Below are 24,394 nucleotides of genomic sequence, written 5' to 3'. Positions count from 1 at the left end.
TAGTGCTTGATTCTTTTATTACAGCGTGATGAGGTAAAAAATAGGATTCACGATCCCCCTTTGACTGGTCACACACCTCCATATGACCTAATTCCTCATATTCACGCATGAATTGTATATATTGTGTCTTCAATTCGGGATTTGACACAAATTTTCTTTCTATATTTTTAAATCTTTTTTCAGCAGTGAGCAATGAGCTTCCCAGCTGATCAATGCATGCTCGACGCGGTAAACTTACTACGTATCTACCGTCGTCTTGTCTAGTATGAGTACTAGCAAAACTGGCTTCACAAGCCTTTTCTTCATGATTTAGAATCTTAGTGGGATTAATCTCCTCCAATTTCCAAAATTTTTCTATTTGGTGACTTATTTTATTTATAGATAAATTACAACAATCTGATACAGGCCTTTGCTTTGGGTACATGTGGATTGGTCCTGATATGATCCATCCCAGTTGCGTACGTTGAAGTGTTGGTCCCGATTCGAGTTTCAATCTATCGTTGGTTAGGATTTCCCAAAAGCTCTCCGCGCCCAACAGGATGTCGATGGGTGCAGCTATATTGAAGTTCGGGTCAGCTAGCTCCAATCCTCGTGGTAACTTGAAGTCTTTTTTCGCCATTGTCACTTGTGGTAAATTTGTTGTAATCTCCTGTAAAATCAGACATGATATTTCACTTTTATAATCAGTATGAAGCGAATTCATCTCCACTGAAATTCTCTTTTTTATGTGAGTGATGTTATTATGGATCCCAGAAACGGGTTTGTTTATCAATTCACATGGTAAATTTAATTTATTAGCAAATTCTGCTCTCATAAAATTTGACTGGGCCCCTGAATCAATCAGAATGCGGGCTTTAAAAATTTTATTGTTACTACCCACAACTCCTATGTTGGCAGTTGACAATAATATTATTTTTTCTGCTTTATCCGATGCAGAAAAATTCGATACTGAAACCTCGTTATCAGCATCCATATTGGAGGCCTCCCGCAGAGGTACCTCATTGTGTAGTAAGGTGTTGTGATTATCTTTGCCACAACGCCTGCAAGAAAAGGTTGCCTTGCAACTCTGTGCCTGGTGACCCACCTTTAAACATTTAAAACAAGCTTGGATTGATTTCGTAGCATCAATCCTCTCATGTAATTTTAATTTCAGAAATTTTTTACAATAATAAATATGGTGACCTTTCTCGTTACAATAAATGCAGTTGTTAGCCTTTACCGCTAAAAATACTGATGAATCTTTTTTGCAATTATTGTTGCCTAGTTGTGTTTTATGTAAGCTAGAAAATTTTTTCTCAGAAGCGTTCATCAGTTCCAATACTTGGGCTCTAGCAGATAAACATTTTAAGAATTCCTTTAACGTCGGTAATTCGTCTTGTAATATATATTGTTCCCAATTTTTTCGGGTAGCTGTGTCTAATTTATTTGATATTATATAAATAACCAATGGATCCCATTGATCTACCTTGACCCCGATATTTTGTAATGCCTTTAAACTAACGTTTGTTTCATCAATTAGATACCTCAATGCTACAGGCTCTTCTTGTTTCATGTCTTTTAATGAAAATAGAGCTTGGATGTGTTTATGAACGGTAGTTCTTAAATTTGCATAACGTTCATTTAATAATTCCCAAGCGGAAATGTAATTTAATTCAGAAATTTCTAGATTAGCAATTATCTTTAATGCGTTTCCCTTTAAAGTTGATTGCAAATAAAAGAATTTTTGTACGTTGCTTAAATTACTATTGCTATGGACTAAAGTCTTGAAGGTTTCGACGAAATTAACCCAATTTTTCTGATCGCCATGAAATTCCCGTAATTGGAGGTTGGGTAGTTTAATTTCCACCTTACTTTGATCGACGGATTCGATCGCGCCTTTGGCCGTTGCCAAAACTGAGAAATATTGGTTTTCGAAAGCTTCTCGTTGACTATAATTTTCAATTTCGTCTGAATCCGGTAACATTTCAATTTTCTGTTGAACTGCTTCGAATTCATCTAACAATGATTTCACCCGCTCATATCTTAATTTAATTTCATTTACCGACAATGCATTTAAGGAATCCGCGAATCGGGTTAGTTTTCCTTTGATTACGCCGCGTTTGTTTATTAATGACTTCATATTTTCCATTTTTAATTATATTTTGTTAATATCGGTTGACAATTATTTTATTTTAGCAAACACCCGTTTGAAAGAATACCACGACAATCTTGACAATACTATTTGAGAACACTATTCAATAATATTATATTCTTATTTTCAAGTGGGTAGTGATTTTATTTATAATATTGACTCTATTTAAGATTAATTTCGTTTAAATTACATGAGACCTGAATAAACATAAAATGGATGATAGGAAGGAAAGCACTGAATACTTATCTCAGATTTGCGATGTGGTCCACTTTCCTTAATGATTTCCAGTTTCAATCAATTTTGTATCCTTTTGGCTGCTGGTTCTTTGTTTTTTTTTACATACAATCTCCTGATCGTAATCCGGTTGAAGGATCAAATGTTAAAAATTGGGTATGATCCTTTTTGAATAAAAACTGGTTTTCTTGATACCACTTTACATTTATTTCAAACTATTGAAACAGGTACAATATTTTATAAAGAAACTGTGCGAATAACACTGCTACGATCGCTCTGACTTATGAGCTTGTTTATTATCGAGTTATTGTTGAGAAAAGAACGAAAAAACACATAATGCGAGCCTTTTTAAAGACTTCAAAAAACCACCACATGTAAATAAAACATTTGTCATTGTGATGTCTAGCAGTAAAAATGAAACCTGCTATACCGACCAAATTGACACTATTTTCTAAGCAAGGACTCACACCATTTTGGTTAAACGTAGTAACTTCAAATTTCTAGACTACAGATGTCGGTAGCCTGCAAAATTGAACAACAGTTTTATTTTTGGGGTACTACGCCGTGCTTAGCCTTATTGGCTAAATAAGGAGGTAGCGCAACACGGCATAACTACTATTATACTTTATAAATAATGAATTTTTGGTTGATTTACACATAGTTAAATCATGCTTTAAATTTTCTCAATTTTATTGCTAAAATCAGTCGTTGGTAAATAATCGCGTGTGAATTTAACATGTTAGTAAATAATCGAACAAATGTACACATTTGAACTTATTAGGGATGACATTGCACAGAGAGTGTGGTATTAAATTAAATGTGAAAATTAATTGGAATTAAGCGGTGTATTCTTGTTTCAGCAATAATAATGAGGTATTCTGCTCCCGAACAAAACACTTTAATACCAAATCAACACGATACAGTATGACGCAATAATGCAATATCCTAGTAATGGAAACAAGGGCATTATTATATTATTTCACAAAATGAATAATCAACTATGTATTGTTCGATATACTATTAAATATAATTTGAAATTTTCATGGTCAAAAGTATTATAGTGCTTTATTTTTGGGGTACTATGCCGTGTTGCGCCACCCTTTCTTTACAGTGTCCAGTGTCCATCATCAGGGCAGAAGTGTAAATATTTATTTTTCATCATCTAGATTTTTATTTGCCATCAAGTGGTAAATAATTTGAATGTAATGAATTTAAAGTTAATATTCTATATTCAAATAGAACGGCGAACCTAAAAACCGTACTTAAATTGCATACTTGCACTCCTCATAGAATAACGTGTTTATCCTCGGCATCACCAGCAGCCAACCGCGGCCATATACTACTCACGTGTCTGTTTTTTTCGTGTTTGTTTGTTTTCTGTATTTTTGGGAATTCCTTTGCATTTGCCTCTGGTATAATTAATTTCTTATTTTATACCCAAACATAGCTAAGGCCGAATCAAATCCACCACGTCTAATTCCCACCTACCCATTAAAATCTCATTACATAATTCACACCAGTCCAAAAATCATATTTCTCTTCGTCGCTTTCAGCTTTACAAAAAACAGAGGCATAGCAAATAATAATAAATACCTTTGTCAAACCGATTTTGAATCGGATCTACATGATTCTCGGACTTACACATTCGTACTGTAACATACGTAAACCTAACCTAACCTAACCATTCTGGAAGACAGTAGCGCTGCAACAAAATGACAATCCTTCTTCGTACCTGCTCTCCCAGACCAAATGACGAGCCTATCATTATGCTGCATTGTATGCCTTCCTTTTTTCATACTCTGTTATACAAAGTACGTCTGAACATTTGTTCGCCATTTTATCACATAATTTATTCATTTTTCTTTCAATGAAAAGAAAGATGAATAAAATAAAAGGAATGCCTCCTCTAATATTCCATGTAAAATTCCACATTGTTTACGTTCCGTCCTCCTCTTTGCGCCGGCGAAGGTCTGGCGATGTGATGGATAGCGAGCCTCATTGACACCTGTGTCGGCCATTCTTTTCTACAGACTACTTATCTAGTCTAACATACGGTTACACACATACAGAGTTACCTAATTAATGACATTTACGTATAAATATTCTAACATAGAAAACAATTCAATATCTAACATAATCCTAACGCCACCAAAAACTGTTCCAGAGGTCCAAACCAAGAAACTTAACTCAAAAATAAAAATAGTTTCTTATAACTAAAGTATATGATAATTATGAAAAAATAAGCTTATCACTATATAATTGTATAAAATCACGCCATATGGTCCCTTTTCCTTCCAAGGATGTAGGGGCGTTGTGCAGCGTGAGGCTGCGACAGGGATGTAAGAGTCGCCAAATGATTCTTTTCTTGTACAGATAAACTTGTAAGAGCGATAGTGTATTTCTGGGTGATTCAGTGGCCGAAGCACGGATAGGTTATATGGCCCATAGTCGTCTATAACGGCACCGGCGCACAGTGGGTTGAAAATCGCCTTTCATAGACATAGAGACTTGAATTTTCAAGGGTATTTTTTTGGCTAGAAATGGATTCTGCTGATCTACTATGCTATAAAATTTCGTACGAAGCGATTGCGTGTACAAATGAAGGAGTTATCATTTTATAAGAAAAATTTGTATGGCACTGACATTAAAAATGAGGTTATCTCTGGAATCATAAGGTTGGCCATTCTATCCTTACACACAGATATATTACTATTTATTTGTATTTTTTCGACATACATCGTATTGTTGCGCTCTTGCGATATATATTTTTTTAAATCGTTGAAAATAGTTGAAAAAAAAACTTTTTTATATTGATGATTCGTTTTAATGCTTTAATGCTTTACATTTGAGTATGCTTTGTCTAGTTTACAATATTTTATTAACACAGCAGAATCCATTTCTAGCCAAAAAAATACCCTTGAAAATTCAAGTCTCTATGTCTATGAAAGGCGATTTTCAGCCCACTGTGCGGCGAAGGCGTGCATGGTGACGGCAGCGGGCGTTGCAGTTATAGTTGCGGGGTGGGCGAGGGATACGGATTGGTAGCTGCGACGGCCGATGGGATGTCCACATCTGATAAATTGTCAACATGCCGGACTTGGGCTTTGGATATTGCATTTAAACTATCCCTTGGGATAAAAATATTAATAATTATTCTTAAAAATCGTCACACGTCCACACTTGCTACCGTAAAATTATTTTCAATGCACTCACGTAATTTACACACAATAAGGAATATTTAAGTGCACTTTTATGTTAACCTTATTATAAATAATTTTATCATAAGCACCTGCTGACAAACAAAAAAGGAGTTCAACAGGATTAAATGATAATATATTTAAAAAAAAACTTGAATCACCATTAAGTTAAAAATTATTGATCAATTGATAATAAATAATGTAATTACATTATTTATTTATTTATTGAACGCCCGTAGGCATTTCGTTTCCCAAACATTATTCAGAAGTAAAATATCAGTACATACCTACATATAATACATGTCAGCACAATAAATATTTATCATTTTATAAACTTAATACAGAAACTTCATAACTAATTAATTTTGTAATATATTTATCACCATGTTGAACTAGGCATCTTGAATTATGTCTTGTAGGTAGAAATTTACAAATAAGCACATTTTTTTACTGTCCCAAGTGTCAAAGTTTCTGCTAAATGACAAATTTTAGACATAGTTATATACATCTTTACTTTGTCTTCGAATGAAAGTAGCACCATGGTTACAAGTGTTTGCCAAATATTTATGACCTAGCTCCACCGGCACTGCCTGCTAACTGTCCGCTCTCTCCTGTGTTGCGGCAGCATTAGCAAGTGTCAGCTTGTCCTTGTTTGCGGTTATAAACATGCACTGTAAATAAGGCACGAAGTTAGCTTGTTCCTTGTTCAGATGTTTAGTATGGAAAACTATTTCGTTCACTTATATTTATGTCGCCTAGTGTGAACCGCTCCCAGTCCACGGTCCCCTTATGCTAATGTCTGGATACATTGTGACTTATCGCAACCCCCGCTTACTATCCCTGGGAAAGCGGGACTGCGAGAGTTGCTCACTATTCCTCATCAGGTAGCCTTAAACACAGAGTATTTAGTTTGTACTTCGTGAATAGTGAACATGAAGTTTTATGGCACAGCTGTGTTGGGAATTATTCATGAGAGATCTGAAGCGAACCCTGTCACCGTTTGTCGCGAACAAATAATTTTGAATTCCGTTTTATTTTTTCCCCTTATATTCTGTTCCTCCCTCCAGTGCATTTGAGGAGGTCGATAAACGAGTACCGAAGCATACGCCCTACGTGAGTCGCGTTACCGAATTCATCAAACTCAAGAAGTCAATGTCTACTAATACGTCGCTCCATAGAATTCACCGAATGACGATCATAACCTGGATGGTTAAAATTACAGAGTGCCGACACAGCGGCAAGTTTTATTTTAAATAGTTGACAGATAATAAATTAATACACTCCACGCCTCTGAAGAGTTGATGCCGGGCTAGTGATGTACCTCTACGACTTCATCAAATACAGAACCACGACCATAGTCTGATTCCTGCACATCTTTTGGGTTGTCAACGCGTTGCAAAATGTGTAAATGACAATATTGTTAAATCAATAATTAAAGCCCTTAAATTTTTTTTTAATAAAACCCATTATTAAAATTATACTGAAAGTCTCCCCAATTTTTCCATATGAAATTGTCAATAATCTTAAAATCATTAATTAAATAACTCTATTCTAAAATAATCCTATTTTATATTCATAAATACAAAATACTAATAAAAGTAAAAACTAACTAATATGAGAAACACTACATCTCAGGGTCAAAAGCAAATCAAACAAGCAACTACAAATACAAAATTTGGGCCAAACAGCTTCCTATACTATGGTACTAAAATCTCACTCTCATTCTACAACAATTCATTATTGGAATATTCAAATTTCATACAGACAGATGGGTACAAAACATATGGATATAGAAAACATACTGACGTTAAATACAGACTCAAATCGAAACCACTCAACTGCATTAAAATACACCATGTAAATATAATAATATTGTTTCCAGAAAAAAATAATACAAAGTATCTGATAGTATTATTACGCTAGCGTCTGGACGATCTAGGCCCTCTGATTGGTCGAATTCAAATCGTGTTTTTCGGGTAAATCCCGAATAGGGGGTCTGCAGGCAAAATTCGACCACTCTGCCCCTCTGGCGGTATAAGAACGAACCAAATGACTGAAACGAACCAAATATAGATCGACCGGTTTTGTTTGACTTCAACTTCTTTAGGACAGTGGAAATATTAACTTTTATATTTCCACTGTCCCGAAGAACGAAGAAAATGACTGGCGCAAATATTTAAATATGCAGCTAACAATACGCAAAATTACTTGACCATTTACAAGCGTTTAATAAGAAGATTTCTTCTGGAAGCTTATCACTTTGTGATGGCATTATTTATTTTATTAAAACATAAATAAGTTTGTTTACATCACTTAATTACATACAACCTCTACATGTTACATAAACGAAGTTCACCTTATCAGGAGTAAGTAAACATTGAAGTCAAAAATTAAATATAGATTTCAATTGGAAAGAAGAAGTGGAAGTAGGGGGGGGTAAGAGTGGGCGGAGTTTATCAGAATTAGGAATTACAATATCGTTAGACTGGAAAGACCAGTTGAGTGGGAAAATATTTAAAAGAGGGTTTATATATTTTTTTGCTTATTTATTATATCTGATTTTATACTGACATGTTTTCGTATTTCTAAAGTTTCAAAATTATTTATTTGCGATGCAATCTTGTATTTAATTATATAATTACTTCATAATTATTCATAAAATTTTAAAAATATATGTTAGACGAAATTCTCAGCACGGGAGACCCCAGTGAGGATATTATAATCTGGAACATTTTTTTTTTTTTTTTTTAAACTTCCGATTTAGTTGTCCGGGTTAAATCTTCCCCAAAGGAAAAACTTAACCCTTCCACTCACTTTTCCACAAATGATCATCTAGTCAATCAACATTATGTAAGTGCATTATATAAGCAAAATAAATACAAAACAATACAAGAACAACAACACGTCAACTCACCAGAGATCAAATGGGAAAAAAATTCACCGTCTCCAGATATTTTCATATCAGAGGGTTCGGCTCGGTAGTACTTCTAACAGGGCCTATAAATCCTACTGATCCCTCAACATAAATATTTAAAAAATCTTTCGTTATCCTACATGTATTCAAAATGACCGACTTTTGCATATTTATATATAATTTTTTTGATAGATCTAATACGCCTAAATTTTTAATGAGAGAGCTAGGTATAATGCCAGTAGCCGAAATAACGAATGGTAATATTTTTATAGTCTGAGAATGCCAAATTCTTTTTATTTCGTTTCCTAAATCTGTGTATTTTCTAATTTTTTCATTAACAGATTTTTGAATGTTACAGGAATTTGGAATAGCGACATCAATGATATAAGTTATTTTTTTAATTTTGTCATGTAAAACTATATCGGGTCTATTATGACTAATCGCTCGGTCTGTTAGTATAGTTTTATCATAATATATTTTATAAAATTCGTTTTCTAAAAATGAATTTGGTTCGTATTCATAGTATGGTACTATATTACGGCAGTCAATCAAGTTATGTTTAGTTACCAAATTTTGGTGAATTATTTTTAAAACTTGATTGTGCCTAAATGTATACTCGGACGGTGCTAATATAGAACATCCAGATATAATTGTTCTATAGTTTCCGGAAAAGCCAAAAATTTTCTACACAAATCATCAATTTGATTTGTATCTTTGATTATATGCTTTCTACAATTTTTAGTATCAATGACTCTATCCTGAATGGCAAGCATAAATCCTTCTATTTCTGCGCTTAACTCTCCAATACTCAACCATTTGTTTGACGAAAATTTGTCAACATATGTTTGGTTGAGATAATTGAAGTGTTTTGCGTGTAAAATTTTATTTGACCAGGAATCTAATAATTCCTGGTTGGGATTTATAAAAATGTTGGCATTCTCATCGTATAAATTTAAAGGTGTAATATTTCTATCTGCCTTGCAAATTATTTTTTGCATTTCTGAGCTATGAGCTTTCCTATGGAAAAAGGTTCTTAGCATTTCTACCTGATTATGTTTTAAAGAAGTTATTTTGACTATACCTCTACCTCCTAAATTTCTAGGTAAATTAACTCGTTCTATAGCTGAATTTGGATGATGGCAATTAAACTTTGTTAGCGTAGTTCTAATTAATCTTTCTAAGTTATCTAAATCTGTATTAGACCATTTAATTATGCCAAATGAGTACGTTAATAGAGGTATTGCCCAAGCATTTATTGCTTTTACTAAATTTTTAGCAGATAGATTGCATTTAAAAATTTTCCTGATCCTAGTTTGAAATTTAATCCTAATATCATTTTTAATACTAGTATGGTCTAATCTATTTGATTGTGGGTATCCTAAATATTTATAAACCTCATCCCTTTTCATACTAGAAATTTGAAAATTTCTAAATATACTCTCGTCCCCATCTACAATTTTGCCTTTCTCTATATGGATCGTTCTACATTTATCTAAACCAAAAGTCATTTTGATATCATCTGAAAATTTTTTAACTACCTCAATCATTTTCTCTAAATTTTGTTCAGAATTCGAAAATAATTTTATGTCATCCATAAATAACAAATGCGAAATTGTACTACTCTCCCCTGTATTACCCTTAACTTTTATTCCAAACTTGCTTTTAATTAACATTTTAGATAGAGGATTCAATGCTAAGCAAAACCAAAGAGGACTCAATGAGTCTCCTTGAAAAATTCCTCTTTTAATTGAAATGCCCAGTATTACTATTTTCTTACCTTTTAAATTGATAAGTAAATTGGTATTCCAAAAGGACATAATATTTTCCAAAAAGTTAATAATAATGGGGTTAATTTTATATATATTTAATATTTTGATCAGCCACGAGTGCGGGACACTATCGAAAGCCTTTTGGTAGTCTATATAGCAAGTATGTAAATTACGTTTTCGAGTTTGAATCTGTTTTAGAATTACAGAATCAATAACTAATTGTTCTTTACATCCCATATGTTTTCTGCGACAACCTTTTTGTTGTTCAGATAAAATATTTTTTTTATCTAAATGAGTATATATTAAATCTGTTAAACAAGAGGTCAAAATTTTGTATATTGTCGGTAAACATGTAATGGGTCTGTACTGAAAGGGATTATTAATATTTTCGCTTTTGGGTAACATATAAGTAATGCCCTTAGTTAGAAAATTTGGAAAATTTTGAGGTTGACTGACAAATTTTGAAAGATTTTTTGCCAAAAGAGGATGTAAAGTAGTCAGACGTTTGTACCAAAAATTATGTATCCAATTGCAACCCGTGGCTTTCCAATTATGAGTATTTTTAATAATTTTGGTTAACAATTCAACCGATATATTAGAAAAACTCATTTGTTCAATGCCTGAAAAATTGAGTTCTTCATTTTCTATCCAGGGAGTTGACTCGTTATGTTTTATATCTTTACTCCAAATTTTAGTCCAAAAATCGCGCATATCTGATTCAGATGGCAATGGAATATTATTATTCGAAATAATATTTTGTTTATCGTCAAGTTTGGAATAAAATATTTTTTCATTTTTCTGGAATAATCTATTGTTATTTTTTTTATTATACGTATAATTATATCTTTTTAATCTACTAGCTTTTACCCCTAATTTTTGTTTTAATAAATCCAATAAATCATTGATTATATTTTCATTATTATGACTATCAATGCTATAACCAAATTTTCTACCAATTTCATCTACATGTCTCAAAATTTTCCTACTTCTATTTCCATTTTTATATTCTATTACTCTAGCTATGTTACTTCTTAAAAATACTACATCATTTTCTAATCTGATCTGCCATTCTGGTTTACTATAACTATATGATCTATCGTCAGAGGATGATAATTTAATTCCTAACAAACAGTAATCGCACTAGCGTATACTATTGTATGAAGATCTAAAAAACTAATTTCGTCAAATATGATTTTTGGTAAAATTATGTTATTTAATTCAAAAATTAATTTAGATAACTTCTTTGACGTATGCAATTTCGGTAATTTTGGTCTAACTGTTGGCTCTACATCTATATATCTGTTTATATTATTATGAAGTAAGTTAGCTAATTCTACTATATTTTCATCAACAAAGTTTAAATTTGCAATGTTGATTTCCCTAAGACTATAAATAACGTCTAAGTTATTTGAATCTACTGTAATATCATTGGACATTTCGACTAGAATATTATCCAAACTATCTACATTCAATGCCTCTGATATGACATTACTTGTGTTAATTTGTTCTAAATTATTTCCTCTTTGCAATCTATCTGCTACTTCTCTTTTAATCTGTTCTAATGTGACTACAGAAATTAAATTATTTTTGAAAATAGCTCGCTTTTGGTCTGCTAATCTTTGTTCGCTTACTTGTCATTAATATTATTGTTACCATCATTATTATTTTTTCGACCGGGTTAAATCTTCCCCACAGGAAAATCTAAACCTTTTCACACACTTTTCCAAAAATGATCATCTAGTCGATCCACATTATGTTAGTGCATTATATAAGCACAATAAATACAAAAAAAAATACAAAAACAACACGTTACCTCACCAGAGATCGAATGGGAAAATAATTCACCGACTCCAGATATTTTCGTATCCGAGGTTTCTGCTCGGTAGAACTCCTAATTGGACCTAGGTATAGAGAACTAGGTATAATGCCAGTAGCCAAAATAACAAATCATCATTATTACTTTGATTGATATCATTATTTTTATAATAACATTACTATCAACAAGGAAGATTATTTTTCTTGCTTCACAGGAAACTTTAATGCTTAAAACTATCCTACTTTCAGACAGAATTTAGGAATATAGCACGCATTTCTCAACAGCTTTGTGTTTATTTAATTATTTTCAGTAATCTATAGGAGTTTTCTCAATCCTCTTTTTTTATTTTAGATACTTTCTTCAATATTCAAGATTTGTTAAAGCGCTCAACTTTGTATACCACTATGTTGTAATTTAATCACACAGATAGATATAACTCTTATTATTACGTACGCTGACCTGGTTCCGACTCATTATTATATCTTTGCATGGTATAGAAAATAGTATAAAACCGTTATTTATTATAATACGTGCAATACTTGCAGAAATTTGATTTTCATTAAAGAATGAATTAAATGGAATCTACGATTAAACACAACTATAAATAATAAAATGGATACGTTCACCGCACGCCATTGGTCAGATCAACTTGGAAATGACACGACTTTACATACATGGGTAAAACATATTTTACGAAATATTTTAGTGAGTCAATTTTGTATTAGTAATAAAATGTTTATTAGGGTCTCGTATAATATATTAATATCCAAAGTCTCCTCTGTCTGGTGTTCGTAATAATTCGAACATGATTTTACCTCCAAATTACAGATTATTTGGTATGACAATAGGTTCCTTTAAATCGACACGGTAATGTATCATGTTCGCTACAAGGGTCTGTTTGCTTTATTCGATATAATAGATCTGACTGTATGATAAAACTTAAGTAGTTATTTGAGTTCGGTTTTGTCACTTGACTGAATTACTAATGGAACTTAATTGCTCAATCACCGGGCCTAGACTATTACTGTACGCAGATAACATGCCGAAGTGATTGCAAATAATGAATAAGATCGTCAACCATTAGTTTTTATCACCCCCGCCTCCAAGGGCTAAACTAGCTATCACGTCAGAATACTTCCTTTGGTTTTTCGATGGGAAAAGTTAAAACATAGCATTCATTTGAATTTTTGATGGTTGAAAAATGGCATTACTTTTCCGTAGAAATAGCTTTTTAATTGATGGGTACACTTAACTTATTGGAACTTCACTCGTACCAATTATGTTAGGTTAGGAAGAGTTATACAATAACTTAATTTCAATTTTCCATATGGAGAATTTTGTTTTGTTAAGGTTTTTTTTCTATGAATACTGAAATACAAATTAGTTAATAATTGCAGTAATTTCACAAAAATATAATCGCCTGATCAACAACTATGGTCCAAACACCCACGCACACGAATATACCGATATTTAAAATGTGTTCGACATCTTGTGTAAGTTTACACTGCAAACGACAAGGCATAGATATGGTTTAGGAACAAACTTAGTACGCCATATTTGTGCGTTTGTCGGCGATTAGTGTGAGTGACGTATTGATTGCATTATAAAACGTTTTTTAAATAGATATCAACAGTACCTACGATATAACAGCACATACGCAAAGGATTTAAAAATAGATTTTAACTACAAAAGGCTCAACGGCACATACCCGAAGGGTTTTAATCACCGTTGCTGAGCACATTTGGTGTTAAAAACTTATATGTCATATGTCCGATGAAATATTTTTTCATTTAAAACCTAAAAAAGATATTTTTCAAACACACCTTCCCCTGGGGTAGTTGGGCATGAACCTAGCGGGTCAGGCAATACGCACTCCGTCTCATTTCAGCAGCAATGTAACAGACGAGACAAAGCGAGTAACACATCGTGACGCGAAGCAGTGTGATCAGTGTGATAGAAATACATGTTTTTTTTTTATTTGAAAAAATAAATCATTATACCGCAAAATGACATCTATATTTTTACCCTAAATATACCTGTGAATCGCTGGATACAATCCTTCGGGTACGTATAGTATCCTATCCTGTAAAATACAGAATATAACAAAAGTTTTTAATATCATTTTACAATCTACCTATATATACGATATCAGCAGAGTAAACACTTTTTAATGACATGTTTTCATTCGTGTGAAAACATGATACCTTTTTTTATTTTTCGGAATAACTTTATTGAGTAAAACCTCAAATTGTAATATTTAATAATTGAAGACAATATTCGCGATTTCTAAACGAAAATCTGAAACAGAAATATCAGAAAGGGATACGGTCACATCTAGGACTTGAACCCAGGACTCTTGTCTTGCCGGGACACCGCTCTACCACTGAGCTAATGGGACCCTATCCCTCTCGGTCACTTATAACTATACATATCATACTTCGAATAAGAACTACCAACATTGTCATCATTTTTTCACCGCACATTTTTATTGGCAACTTTCAACAGGATACAAGCAGTTTTCAATAGGACAATATTATTCAAAACGGTAATCATACATGGTAATCATGTATTTAGACACACCTAAAACTGAGCAACACAATATGTGCATTTTACTATCGTCGAAGAGCAAACGTTCTCATTCTCTTTCTATCCATGAACTACGAAAAATAAAACTTCAGTGTCGATCGCACTGTTTACAGATTGTTCAGCAGATTGGCAAAAAAACACAGAAGTTTATTACCCTAATCAATTGAACATATTATAAATAAACTTTCTCACTGCGCAAATCCCACAACACTATTCGTTGCTCTCCCGGGCCTCAGCAAACACGGTGACTTGTTGCTCTAAGGTTTTTTGTAAAAATAAATGTTCAAAGAATTTTTGTTTCTTTACAGAATATGTGGAAGCCGAAGATTTTTTTTTCAAACATATGAAATAATCCAAAAATGTTTCGATACAATTTTTCCAGATTAAAATACAGGTCAACTTCTATAGAAAAAAAATAAAGTTGGTGATAGACTAGCTGTAATTTTGTGAATGATTTTTATTTCAGGAAAGAATTATAAAAATCACTATATTTTAAACATATAACCTAAGAGCTAATGTTCTAAAAATAATAACACTTATTGCTGTTAGCTTTAGAGTAATCCAGTGATACCGCGGTATAAATAACAATCAAGAAAGAATTGTTGCGTCTTTCACATAATATACGAGTATATATCGTTAAAGCAAAATGGAATGCAGGTAACTTGCTTTTAGACAATAAACTAACTATCGCCAAGTTTTGACTGTTTGCTCTATATTTTTTGTTTAATGTTGGTTGAACTGACCTTGCCTCGTTGCTGTAGGTCAGATGGCCAAAGGTAATGAGGTGGAGACTTTCTCCCTTTCGCCTTACCCAGGACACCTAATGTAAGGAATAACATATTAGAATATCGTTAAACTGAATTCATTTAACAACGCACTACAAAAATCTGATGGAAATAAAAACCTGTGAAAACCCTTAGAAGCCGGGTAATGTATTGTAAATATCTCAAAGACAAATATGATATTGAAAATTATATATGAAATAATTGACAGACATCTACAATATCAACATTTTACTTTGGAATTTTCACGGAACATATTGAAATGCGTTCAAAACTTCTAAAACCTAGTTCTACACACTGCACATTGCAGTGTACCATTTTTTTTATGTGACACCTCATAAGAGTGTCCCTGCCTGTGCAGTGTACAGACAGGGGAACTATGCCACCACCCGGTTGGGCGGCGTTGTGAGGCGGAATAAGGTAAGGGCTGTAGGAAGGGATTTGTTAATGCGGGCCTTGAAGAGGCTCGGATTATAGGAGGGAGGAAAAACAGATGCCTGAAGGAAGTCACAATTTCACTGAACTGCTATTGTAGTTGGTCGGATCTTAAGGGTGTTTTTCAAAAATTTTTCCATCGAAAAAAAATTGTATTCCTATTTGTATCTCCAGAAGTTATTCCGAACTCATTATAAATTAAATATGATTTAAATGAATTTCATTAAAACTATTACAAAATTTGAAATAAGTAAAGAAAATATATTAAAGATAAAAATTGACATAAAATTCTAGAATCGCTGCAGGTAGAGACCATTTCCGAAAACAACACGGCAGTTTGTCCTTGCTCCTGCACCGATCATTAAATTATATTAGCGCAACACGGCAATAACACCCCAAAAACAAACAACAAAAATTAAATTATATTTACTAATAATTATTGAAATATCAGTGAAAACCTAATCGTTTCAATGATTCTCATATATTGCCATGTATTATAAAATATTGTAACTGTTGGTTTTCCACATAAATTAAAAAAATAAATAATAATAAAAACGCAGATAATTTCAACCTCCATCAGGTCTTCCAAAGGGCTTAAAAAAATTATGCTTTACCGTCTTATCCCTGAGATCGTTGACTCTGCAGTGCAGAAAGACATCCTGTCCCAGCTGCGTAGTGACGTTGGTCACATTGCTGGGGTCCTGGAAGAAAGGCAGCATCTCCTCCGTGGTGGAGGGGTAGTCCTCGTCCCGCTCTACCTTCGGCCGGGGGCTGCTTGTGGTGGGGCGCTCACCCCCGGACCCCCCCGAGGCCAGGTAGCCTGCGGGCACGTGCAGCTGAAGCTTGGACGCCAACCAGGGAGCCACGCTCGTACCGCGATCCGACTTCATGGCTATTAACGCAATAATTATTTATTTATTTTAATTAGCATTCACAACCACCTAAACTACATTTCTAGTTTGTCGGCAGGTATATATTGACAACAGTATTTATCTTCAACATTATATATAATATGGTGATGATAAGTTAACAGTTACATCAGTAGGTTAAATAAACAGTTTAATGGAAATAATATGAATACTATTGCGGAGGGCGCGGGTTCAAATCCGGGTGTGCGCAAGTAAATTTTACTTGATTAATTTGTGTGATTTTACATTTTTTTTTTCTTCAAATAATATTTGTTTATCATATTTAGAAGATACTGTTGGAATCTCCGTGATGAAAGACTATTATTTAGAATTAAACTTAACACAAACTTGTTAATTTAATTTTAGGATGAAAAAGCACCTAAGGATAAAAACAAATGTATACTTTAGGCGAGCAGATAAAAACCCGCTTCCGGCTGTATTTTGCTGCTAGGCCCTACATGCGGCTTTTTGACAGGCTTTGCTCATGTTAGTAAAGTTTCATGATAGTAGAGTTCTGCCCCTGTATTTGTACTGGAGTAATAATTATTAGAATGTGTGCAAATAGTATAGTTCTACCACTTTATACCTTTTATTACTATTCACCTATTATTTATTACCTATTCATTTTTCTACCAAAATAAAAACCATTTGTGAGTAGTCATTCAATAAATGTATGTCGCATAACCTCGCTGATTCGAAATTCAATGGGCGAATGAAAAATAATTTCTACCAAGTAATAAACTCCCACTAACTAATAAACTTTCTGCCAATGAGAAATTAACTAACGCCGTGGAAATCGTATTTTTTTACATGAAATTTCTCCCACCTAACCTCCCAATTAGCAATTTTTAACCTAATAGGTTTAAGAACTTTAAAAATTTTAAGTTAACATTTACATATACAATTTATATTTTTAGATACGTTTTTATTTTCATAGGCACAGCTCAAATTTTTGAATTTTATATAAACCAAAAAGAATGATTCCAAAAATAACAGGTTCCTTGGAAGAAAGTGATCTAGTAGCAGCGAAGTCACCGCGACAAAAACCATGACAGGAACGTAGTAGTACGTGAATTCGGGTTCATAAGTATATTTTTTTCAATTTTTTTATTAGACTTTTTTAAAACGTTATTTGGTTTTGGACATTTATCTTTTTGATTTTGTTATTCGAGGTATGAACATTTTTAATGTTTTAATGTTCATTAAAACATTAGTCTTTTTTTATTAAGTGAAGTTTGGATATTTTCCATGTTGGGAAATTTATATTTATCTATAAAAAAATTCTTCTGGGAAAATTGTAACATTGGGAAAACTTTGCTCGGAAAATTGGTCGGAATAGGGGTTGGGATATTTTTATAAATACATTCTTCTTTTTAATTTTTATTTTTCTCAAAAAAAATCTTTCGGCAGTTGAAAAAGTTTTGGTTGGAGAAAAATTAAAAAAAATATATATATTTTTTTTTTTATTTGGAATTTTTTTGTTTCCCAATCTTCCGGGAAATGGGAAAAATATTATTTGGTTGATTTTGAAAATGTGTCAGAAAAAATGTAGTTTTGCATTTTTTAAATTGACATTTTCTCATCGGCCGTTTGAAAATTTCAACAGTTCTTTTGAAAAATAACAGAGAAGGCCACTTCCGTTTACAACAATTCTAAGACAATAGTAAATCAAATAATTTTTAAAAATATTGACCGCATACAAGAGGCCCTGATAAAAATAGTTCTCCTAAGGGCCTATTTCATCTTTTGAGATGCTCTGTGGAGTCTTTATACGGAAAGGAATAAGAGGAAGTTTTGAGAAAGTAAAAGGTATGAGGATCGCGGTACCTTGACGTGGCTTGATGATTTACTTGAATTTATTGTCATATCCTCCGGTATTATTTTGTGTAGGTAGCTTTATATTAAAATATCAACGTTTTTTGCAAGTTTCATGGTAGTATCGTAATATCGTGTCAGCTTAACATATCTATCGAGATTCAAGTATATTAAAGTTTATCTGATTTTTAACATAAATATTATTTATAAATTCATATTAAAAAAACATACACTTATATCCATTATCTTCGTTAATAAAGTGCTCTTGAGAATAAATTCACCACCACTGCTCTCAGATCTACCGTAAGGACTTGCGCATTCTGGGAAATGTAAAAATATTGCCCTTACGGATGTACATAGGTACCATACATGGAGGATACCTTCGTATTTAATTTGTTTCACATAGTCTGAAGGGGGATTGAAGGGGGAACTGCTTATGGAGAAGGGGTATGGATGATACTAACCGACTAGAGAGCACGACGGGACCCTCAGCAGAAGCAGCACACCCACCCCCAGGAGGAGGTCAGCTCCTCTCCGGCTCATGTTGCTCCCGTCACACCGTCTCATCCCGCAATGTCATCGTCTGAAGGGGGATTAAAGGGGGAACTGCTTATGGGGAAGGGGTATGGATGATACTAACCGACTAGAGAGCACGACGGAACCCTCAGCAGAAGCAGCACGCCCACCCCCAGGAGGAGGTCAGCTCCTCTCCGGCTCATGTTGCTCCCGTCACACCGTCTCATCCCGCAATGTCATCGTCTGAAGGGGGATTAAAGGGGGAACTGCTTATGGGGAAGGGGTATGGATGATACTAACCGACTAGAGAGCACGACGGAACCCTCAGCAGAAGCAGCACACCCACCCCCAGGAGGAGGTCAGCTCCTCTCCGGCTCATGTTGCTCCCGTCACACCGTCTCATCCCACAATGCCATCGTCTGAAGGGGGATTGAAGGGGGAACTGCTTATGGGGAAGGGGTATGGATGATACTAACCGACTAGAGAGCACGACGGAACCCTCAGCAGAAGCAGCACACCCACCCCCAGGAGGAGGTCAGCTCCTCTCCGGCTCATGTTGCTCCCGTCACACCGTCTCATCCCGCAATGTCATCGTCTGAAGGGGGATTAAAGGGGGAACTGCTTATGGGGAAGGGGTATGGATGATACTAACCGACTAGAGAGCACGACGGAACCCTCAGCAGAAGCAGCACACCCACCCCCAGGAGGAGGTCAGCTCCTCTCCGGCTCATGTTGCTCCCGTCACACCGTCTCATCCCGCAATGCCATCGTCTGAAGGGGGATTGAAGGGGGAACTGCTTATGGGGAAGGGGTATGGATGATACTAACCGACTAGAGAGCACGACGGAACCCTCAGCAGAAGCAGCACACCCACCCCTAGGAGGAGGTCAGCTCCTCTCCGGCTCATGTTGCTCCCGTCACACCGTCTCATCCCGCAATGCCATCGTCTGAAGGGGGATTGAAGGGGGAACTGCTTATGGGGAAGGGGTATGGATGATACTAACCGACTAGAGAGCACGACGGAACCCTCAGCAGAAGCAGCACACCCACCCCCAGGAGGAGGTCAGCTCCTCTCCGGCTCATGTTGCTCCCGTCACACCGTCTCATCCCGCAATGCCATCGTCTGAAGGGGGATTGAAGGGGGAACTGCTTATGGGGAAGGGGTATGGATGATACTAACCGACTAGAGAGCACGACGGAACCCTCAGCAGAAGCAGCACACCCACCCCCAGGAGGAGGTCAGCTCCTCTCCGGCTCATGTTGCTCCCGTCACACCGTCTCATCCCACAATGCCATCGTCTGAAGGGGGATTGAAGGGGGAACTGCTTATGGGGAAGGGGTATGGATGATACTAACCGACTAGAGAGCACGACGGAACCCTCAGCAGAAGCAGCACACCCACCCCCAGGAGGAGGTCAGCTCCTCTCCGGCTCATGTTGCTCCCGTCACACCGTCTCATCCCGCAATGCCATCGTCTTCCTAGATGACTATCTGAAACAACAGAAATTTGTGATTAGCTTATTGCTTTGAACCATAATTCCTGAGATACTGTTTGTATTTATTTGTCTCCCTTTCTCTGTCTTTAAACAGAAATAGTGTATTTACGTAAATGAATGCAAAGCTTGGAAATGGAAATTAATATAAGATACTATCTGACTCGGCAAACTTTGTTCTCCCGTATAAATTATTTCTAGTTGACATTTTGATTGTTAAATAAAAAATAACAAATGTATTGTAAGTGTGTGGGATGAGATCTATGACAGAAAGAGGAATGAAACACTGTAAACCAGGGGTTCCCAACCCCGTGCCCGCGGGCACCATGGCACCCGCGGAACGATTCGTATGTGCCCGCCCAAATATATTAGAAGAACGAGATGTGCTATGCGCAGTTCGTACTGAGTGGAATTGTTTTGCCTAATTAGGTAGTACTCCGGCTACGGTCCGGCGGCCAACATAGCATATCTCGTTCTTCTGATATCTTTGTGCCCGCCACTTTTCGACAATGAAATAATTTATTCATAAACATTAATTAAAAATGTAAATTATTTGTATTTATTTGTTAGAGTTTTAATTTTTTGAGTGGCTAGATTCGTTAAATACGTTCTTATGTTTGCGATATTGTATGTATTAGTGGTTCCTTTGCTGACAGTACGTATCGCAACCTGTCTAGCGGCGAGCCAGACTGCACTATTCACGCTAGCCTGGAACGGAGAGTTCTATTTGCACATCACTCCTTGTACACGCAGAAAACCCGAAGTGAACGAACGCCACAAACTGAGCCGATGAACGCAGAAGGCGCCAAAACACATGGCATATGACTTTGCCCGCTCTGTCTGTCAGCGAAAGCAATAATCAAGGCCCCGACAGCCAAACTGACAGTAGTCACGTGCTCGTACCGTCCCGATTGGTTCGGTGATCATCGGCTCACTTCGGGTTTTCAGCGTGTATAAGAAATGATGTGCAAATAGCATTCCCCGCCTGGAACCGCGTTGTTGTCATTTTGATTGCGATTGCTGTCCCGAGTTTGTCGATTAAGAATAAGTGGTGCCCGCCACCCTACCAAGATTTTAGAATGTGCTCTAGAGTACAAAAAGGTTGGGAACCCCAGCTGAAGACGATGAACGCCAATAAAATAAATAAAAAAACACCAACCATTCATTTTCTCAATCCAATGTATTCCATTAAAGTAATGAATATAAAGCGTGTAAAGTGAAAAATTATGTATTTTTTTAACCTAAAGTAGGTAAATGAAATTAAAAAAATCAATATTGAAGGAAATTTTTGTTCGAAATCACGTGAAAGGAGTAACAGATTGCCGCTGAATAGTTTGTTTTTTTATATCTTTGAGTTTTCTGTTCAATGCCTTAGGAGAATGTTTGTGTGGAATAGTGCATTCATCCTAGATGATAATTTTGCATTGTTTCAGCACTACGATTGTTTTTTTTTATGTTGCACACTGCGTCTGGGTTATTGGGAATATTCAGAGGCAGCTTAAATGCTGAATGAGCTGTTCTGCCTCCATCCAATAAAGTTGGTGCAATTCCAGATGATGATGCCACGGCCAATGCCAATGCCATTATTTGATCGCATTTTGGTGAGAATTAGCGAAATAAGAATTTTTTTACCAGTTCCACCTGGTGCATCTAAAAAATAGAATCCACCTTGTCCCGCCGAAACTGCCAGCATAATGTGGTCGTAAATGATTTTTTGTTCATGAGTCAGTAGTGGGACATTGCAAGTAACAATCGCTGCCATTTTTGCAGTACTGTACTGCAGTTCACGATTCATTTCGGTGTCTATTAAATCAGAAGCACTTCGATTTGGTGAACTCATACCGAAATGACTGAGTGGTAAATTGGCAATGACAACGCAAAGATCCTAGATAGCAATCAATGCTTTATTGTACATAGCGTCGCTGAATGTAATCGTTAGATCTTTGCACCGAGTACGAATTCGATGCAATATATCGCCAGTCGTTGAATCGTTGTGTTTATCCTACAACGTGTCTGCTCTTTCCCGGAAACGTGTAGTCAAAACTATAGCGAATTGTAGACTAATTTGTGTTGCTGTGCACATTGGGCTGTAGCTAATGATGCTTCAGCAAACATATTGTCCCAGTGATTGTCGTTTTCGTGCAAGCCGAGTGCAAGGCATGCATCTTTATATATTGGATACTGTTGTCCGATTCGAACTAGGAAACCTTCCGCCCCGCCTCCGACAACCCGACGCTACTTCAACTCCCTAGGGTCTTCGGGTTCCTACCCAACTGTTCCCAGTTACACTTTCGTCAGGACTCCATCGGGAAATCGGCTTAAGGGCGCGGTACTCGAAACTCGCATGGGACAGCCTGATCACAGTCTCATCCAACTCTGGACTGCCGGGAGGGAAGTTCTTAGCTCTTCTCCCAGATGCACCTTAGTTCATACCATTTTAAATATAATGGGGCATTCGCGGGGACATTCGAGGTTTAGCTTCGTTCTTTAAATGTAGAGTCGTTCATGAAAAAAAAAATTAGAGTTCATGCTAGTGCCCTGAAGGGGTAACCATAAGTAACCTATACCGGGGCGGGTAAGTGGTGGGATCCTCGAATGTTGGATACTGTAGGAGTAACCATCTGTTACTTATACCAGAGCGGGTAAGCGGTGGATAACCTCCAGTGTTGGATACTGTTGTCCATTCACTTTGTGTATATCTTGAAATGATAGTGGGCCGATGACATAATCAACAACAGTCGCAGAAAGAAGCACTTAATCTGCCTTGGATTGACTGTATATACGTGGCCCCAAGTGTTTGATTTGAATAGGCCGGGACACGCAACGATTTGTGTGCCTTGTTTGCGGGAGATCCATTGTTTTATTTGATTCCATGTGAAAGAATAGAGTATACTTCAAATAGAGTAGTGTTCGTGCAAAGGCACCGAAAGTATCCGCAATATTACAATGAACAAGCCGTTTAATGGTTCTGGTGGTGTCTCAATTTCTGGTAGTTGCACTTTTCCTGATGCGCAACACATCCCGGTCAACTCATGTTTGAATTTAAGCGCATGAAAATGTGGACATTCTTTATCTATAGCACCAATCAGCACTTTCGGATGAGCGAAATATTCAATATCTGGCTCTTGATAGAATGCGAGACGAAGGAACGAAGCGGATGTAAATGATTGATGTACGTGTTGGCATTGTCGGTCATTTTCTCTGCGTTTGTCAACTACGAACCGACGTGCTTGTCTCCGTTCCAAGTATGGTTGTTGATTTCGTTTAGTTCGTGGCTCTTGTGATTGAGATGAACGCAATTGCGACATGCACACACGCATATTTTTGTTATCTTGTTGGATTTGTTTGTCTGTTCTTTTTGCTATACTATTTTGCATGTTTGTTGCTTTATACATAATAAACAAATACATAACATCAAAATGTCAAAATGACGCGACGTTTCTTGTGGATGATTTGCGCATGTGTGGAAGAAAGTTCGACGAGTCGGACGTAGCGCCATCTTTTATTCAACAATACAAATAATTTCGTTATGTTTGAAATACGAACGACGGTTAAATTTGTTCATACAAAAATACTAAAATTGCGATTAAAAAATGGGAGGGCAGGGGTAGTAGGGTGCAAATTTGGGATAGTAAGTATTTTTGATGCCAAATAAAAATAGATTCAAAAATTTTTTTCAAACACCTCATCACCAAGCGGTATGAAATATACTTTTCGACCTATTCTAATACGTAATACACATAAAAAATCATAAAAATCGGTCGAGCCGTTTCAGAGGAGTGCGACCACAAACACCGT

General features: G+C 35.7%; 1 protein-coding gene and 1 long non-coding RNA gene across 2 annotated transcripts in view; both read right to left on the bottom strand.

The window, feature by feature from the left end:
- Positions 1-19,172, bottom strand: part of LOC149426069 (obscurin-like) — a 65,678-nt gene extending 46,506 nt beyond the window's left edge. Inside the window, exons 1-3 of the mRNA XM_089645652.1 lie at positions 19,052-19,172; positions 16,479-16,756; positions 15,391-15,467 (exon numbers count right to left, since the gene is read on the bottom strand). Of these exons, the coding sequence (XP_089501778.1) occupies positions 15,391-15,467; positions 16,479-16,756; positions 19,052-19,154 (458 nt within the window). The 5' untranslated portion in view covers positions 19,155-19,172. The remainder of the gene's footprint in view (positions 1-15,390; positions 15,468-16,478; positions 16,757-19,051) is intronic.
- Positions 19,173-20,459: 1,287 nt separating this feature from the next.
- Positions 20,460-24,394, bottom strand: part of LOC149426068 (uncharacterized) — a 331,284-nt gene continuing 327,349 nt past the window's right edge. The window contains exon 4 of the long non-coding RNA XR_016304342.1: positions 20,460-20,594. This is a non-coding gene — a long non-coding RNA (uncharacterized LOC149426068). The remainder of the gene's footprint in view (positions 20,595-24,394) is intronic.

Source organism: Hesperophylax consimilis, chromosome 2 (genome assembly GCF_061612785.1).
Source record: "Hesperophylax consimilis isolate HC1 chromosome 2, BYU_Hcon_1.0, whole genome shotgun sequence".
In the NCBI taxonomy this organism is placed as follows: Eukaryota; Metazoa; Arthropoda; class Insecta; order Trichoptera; family Limnephilidae; genus Hesperophylax; species Hesperophylax consimilis.
Note: the sequence above shows the minus strand (reverse complement) of the source record. Positions and strands in the feature narration are given on the sequence as shown.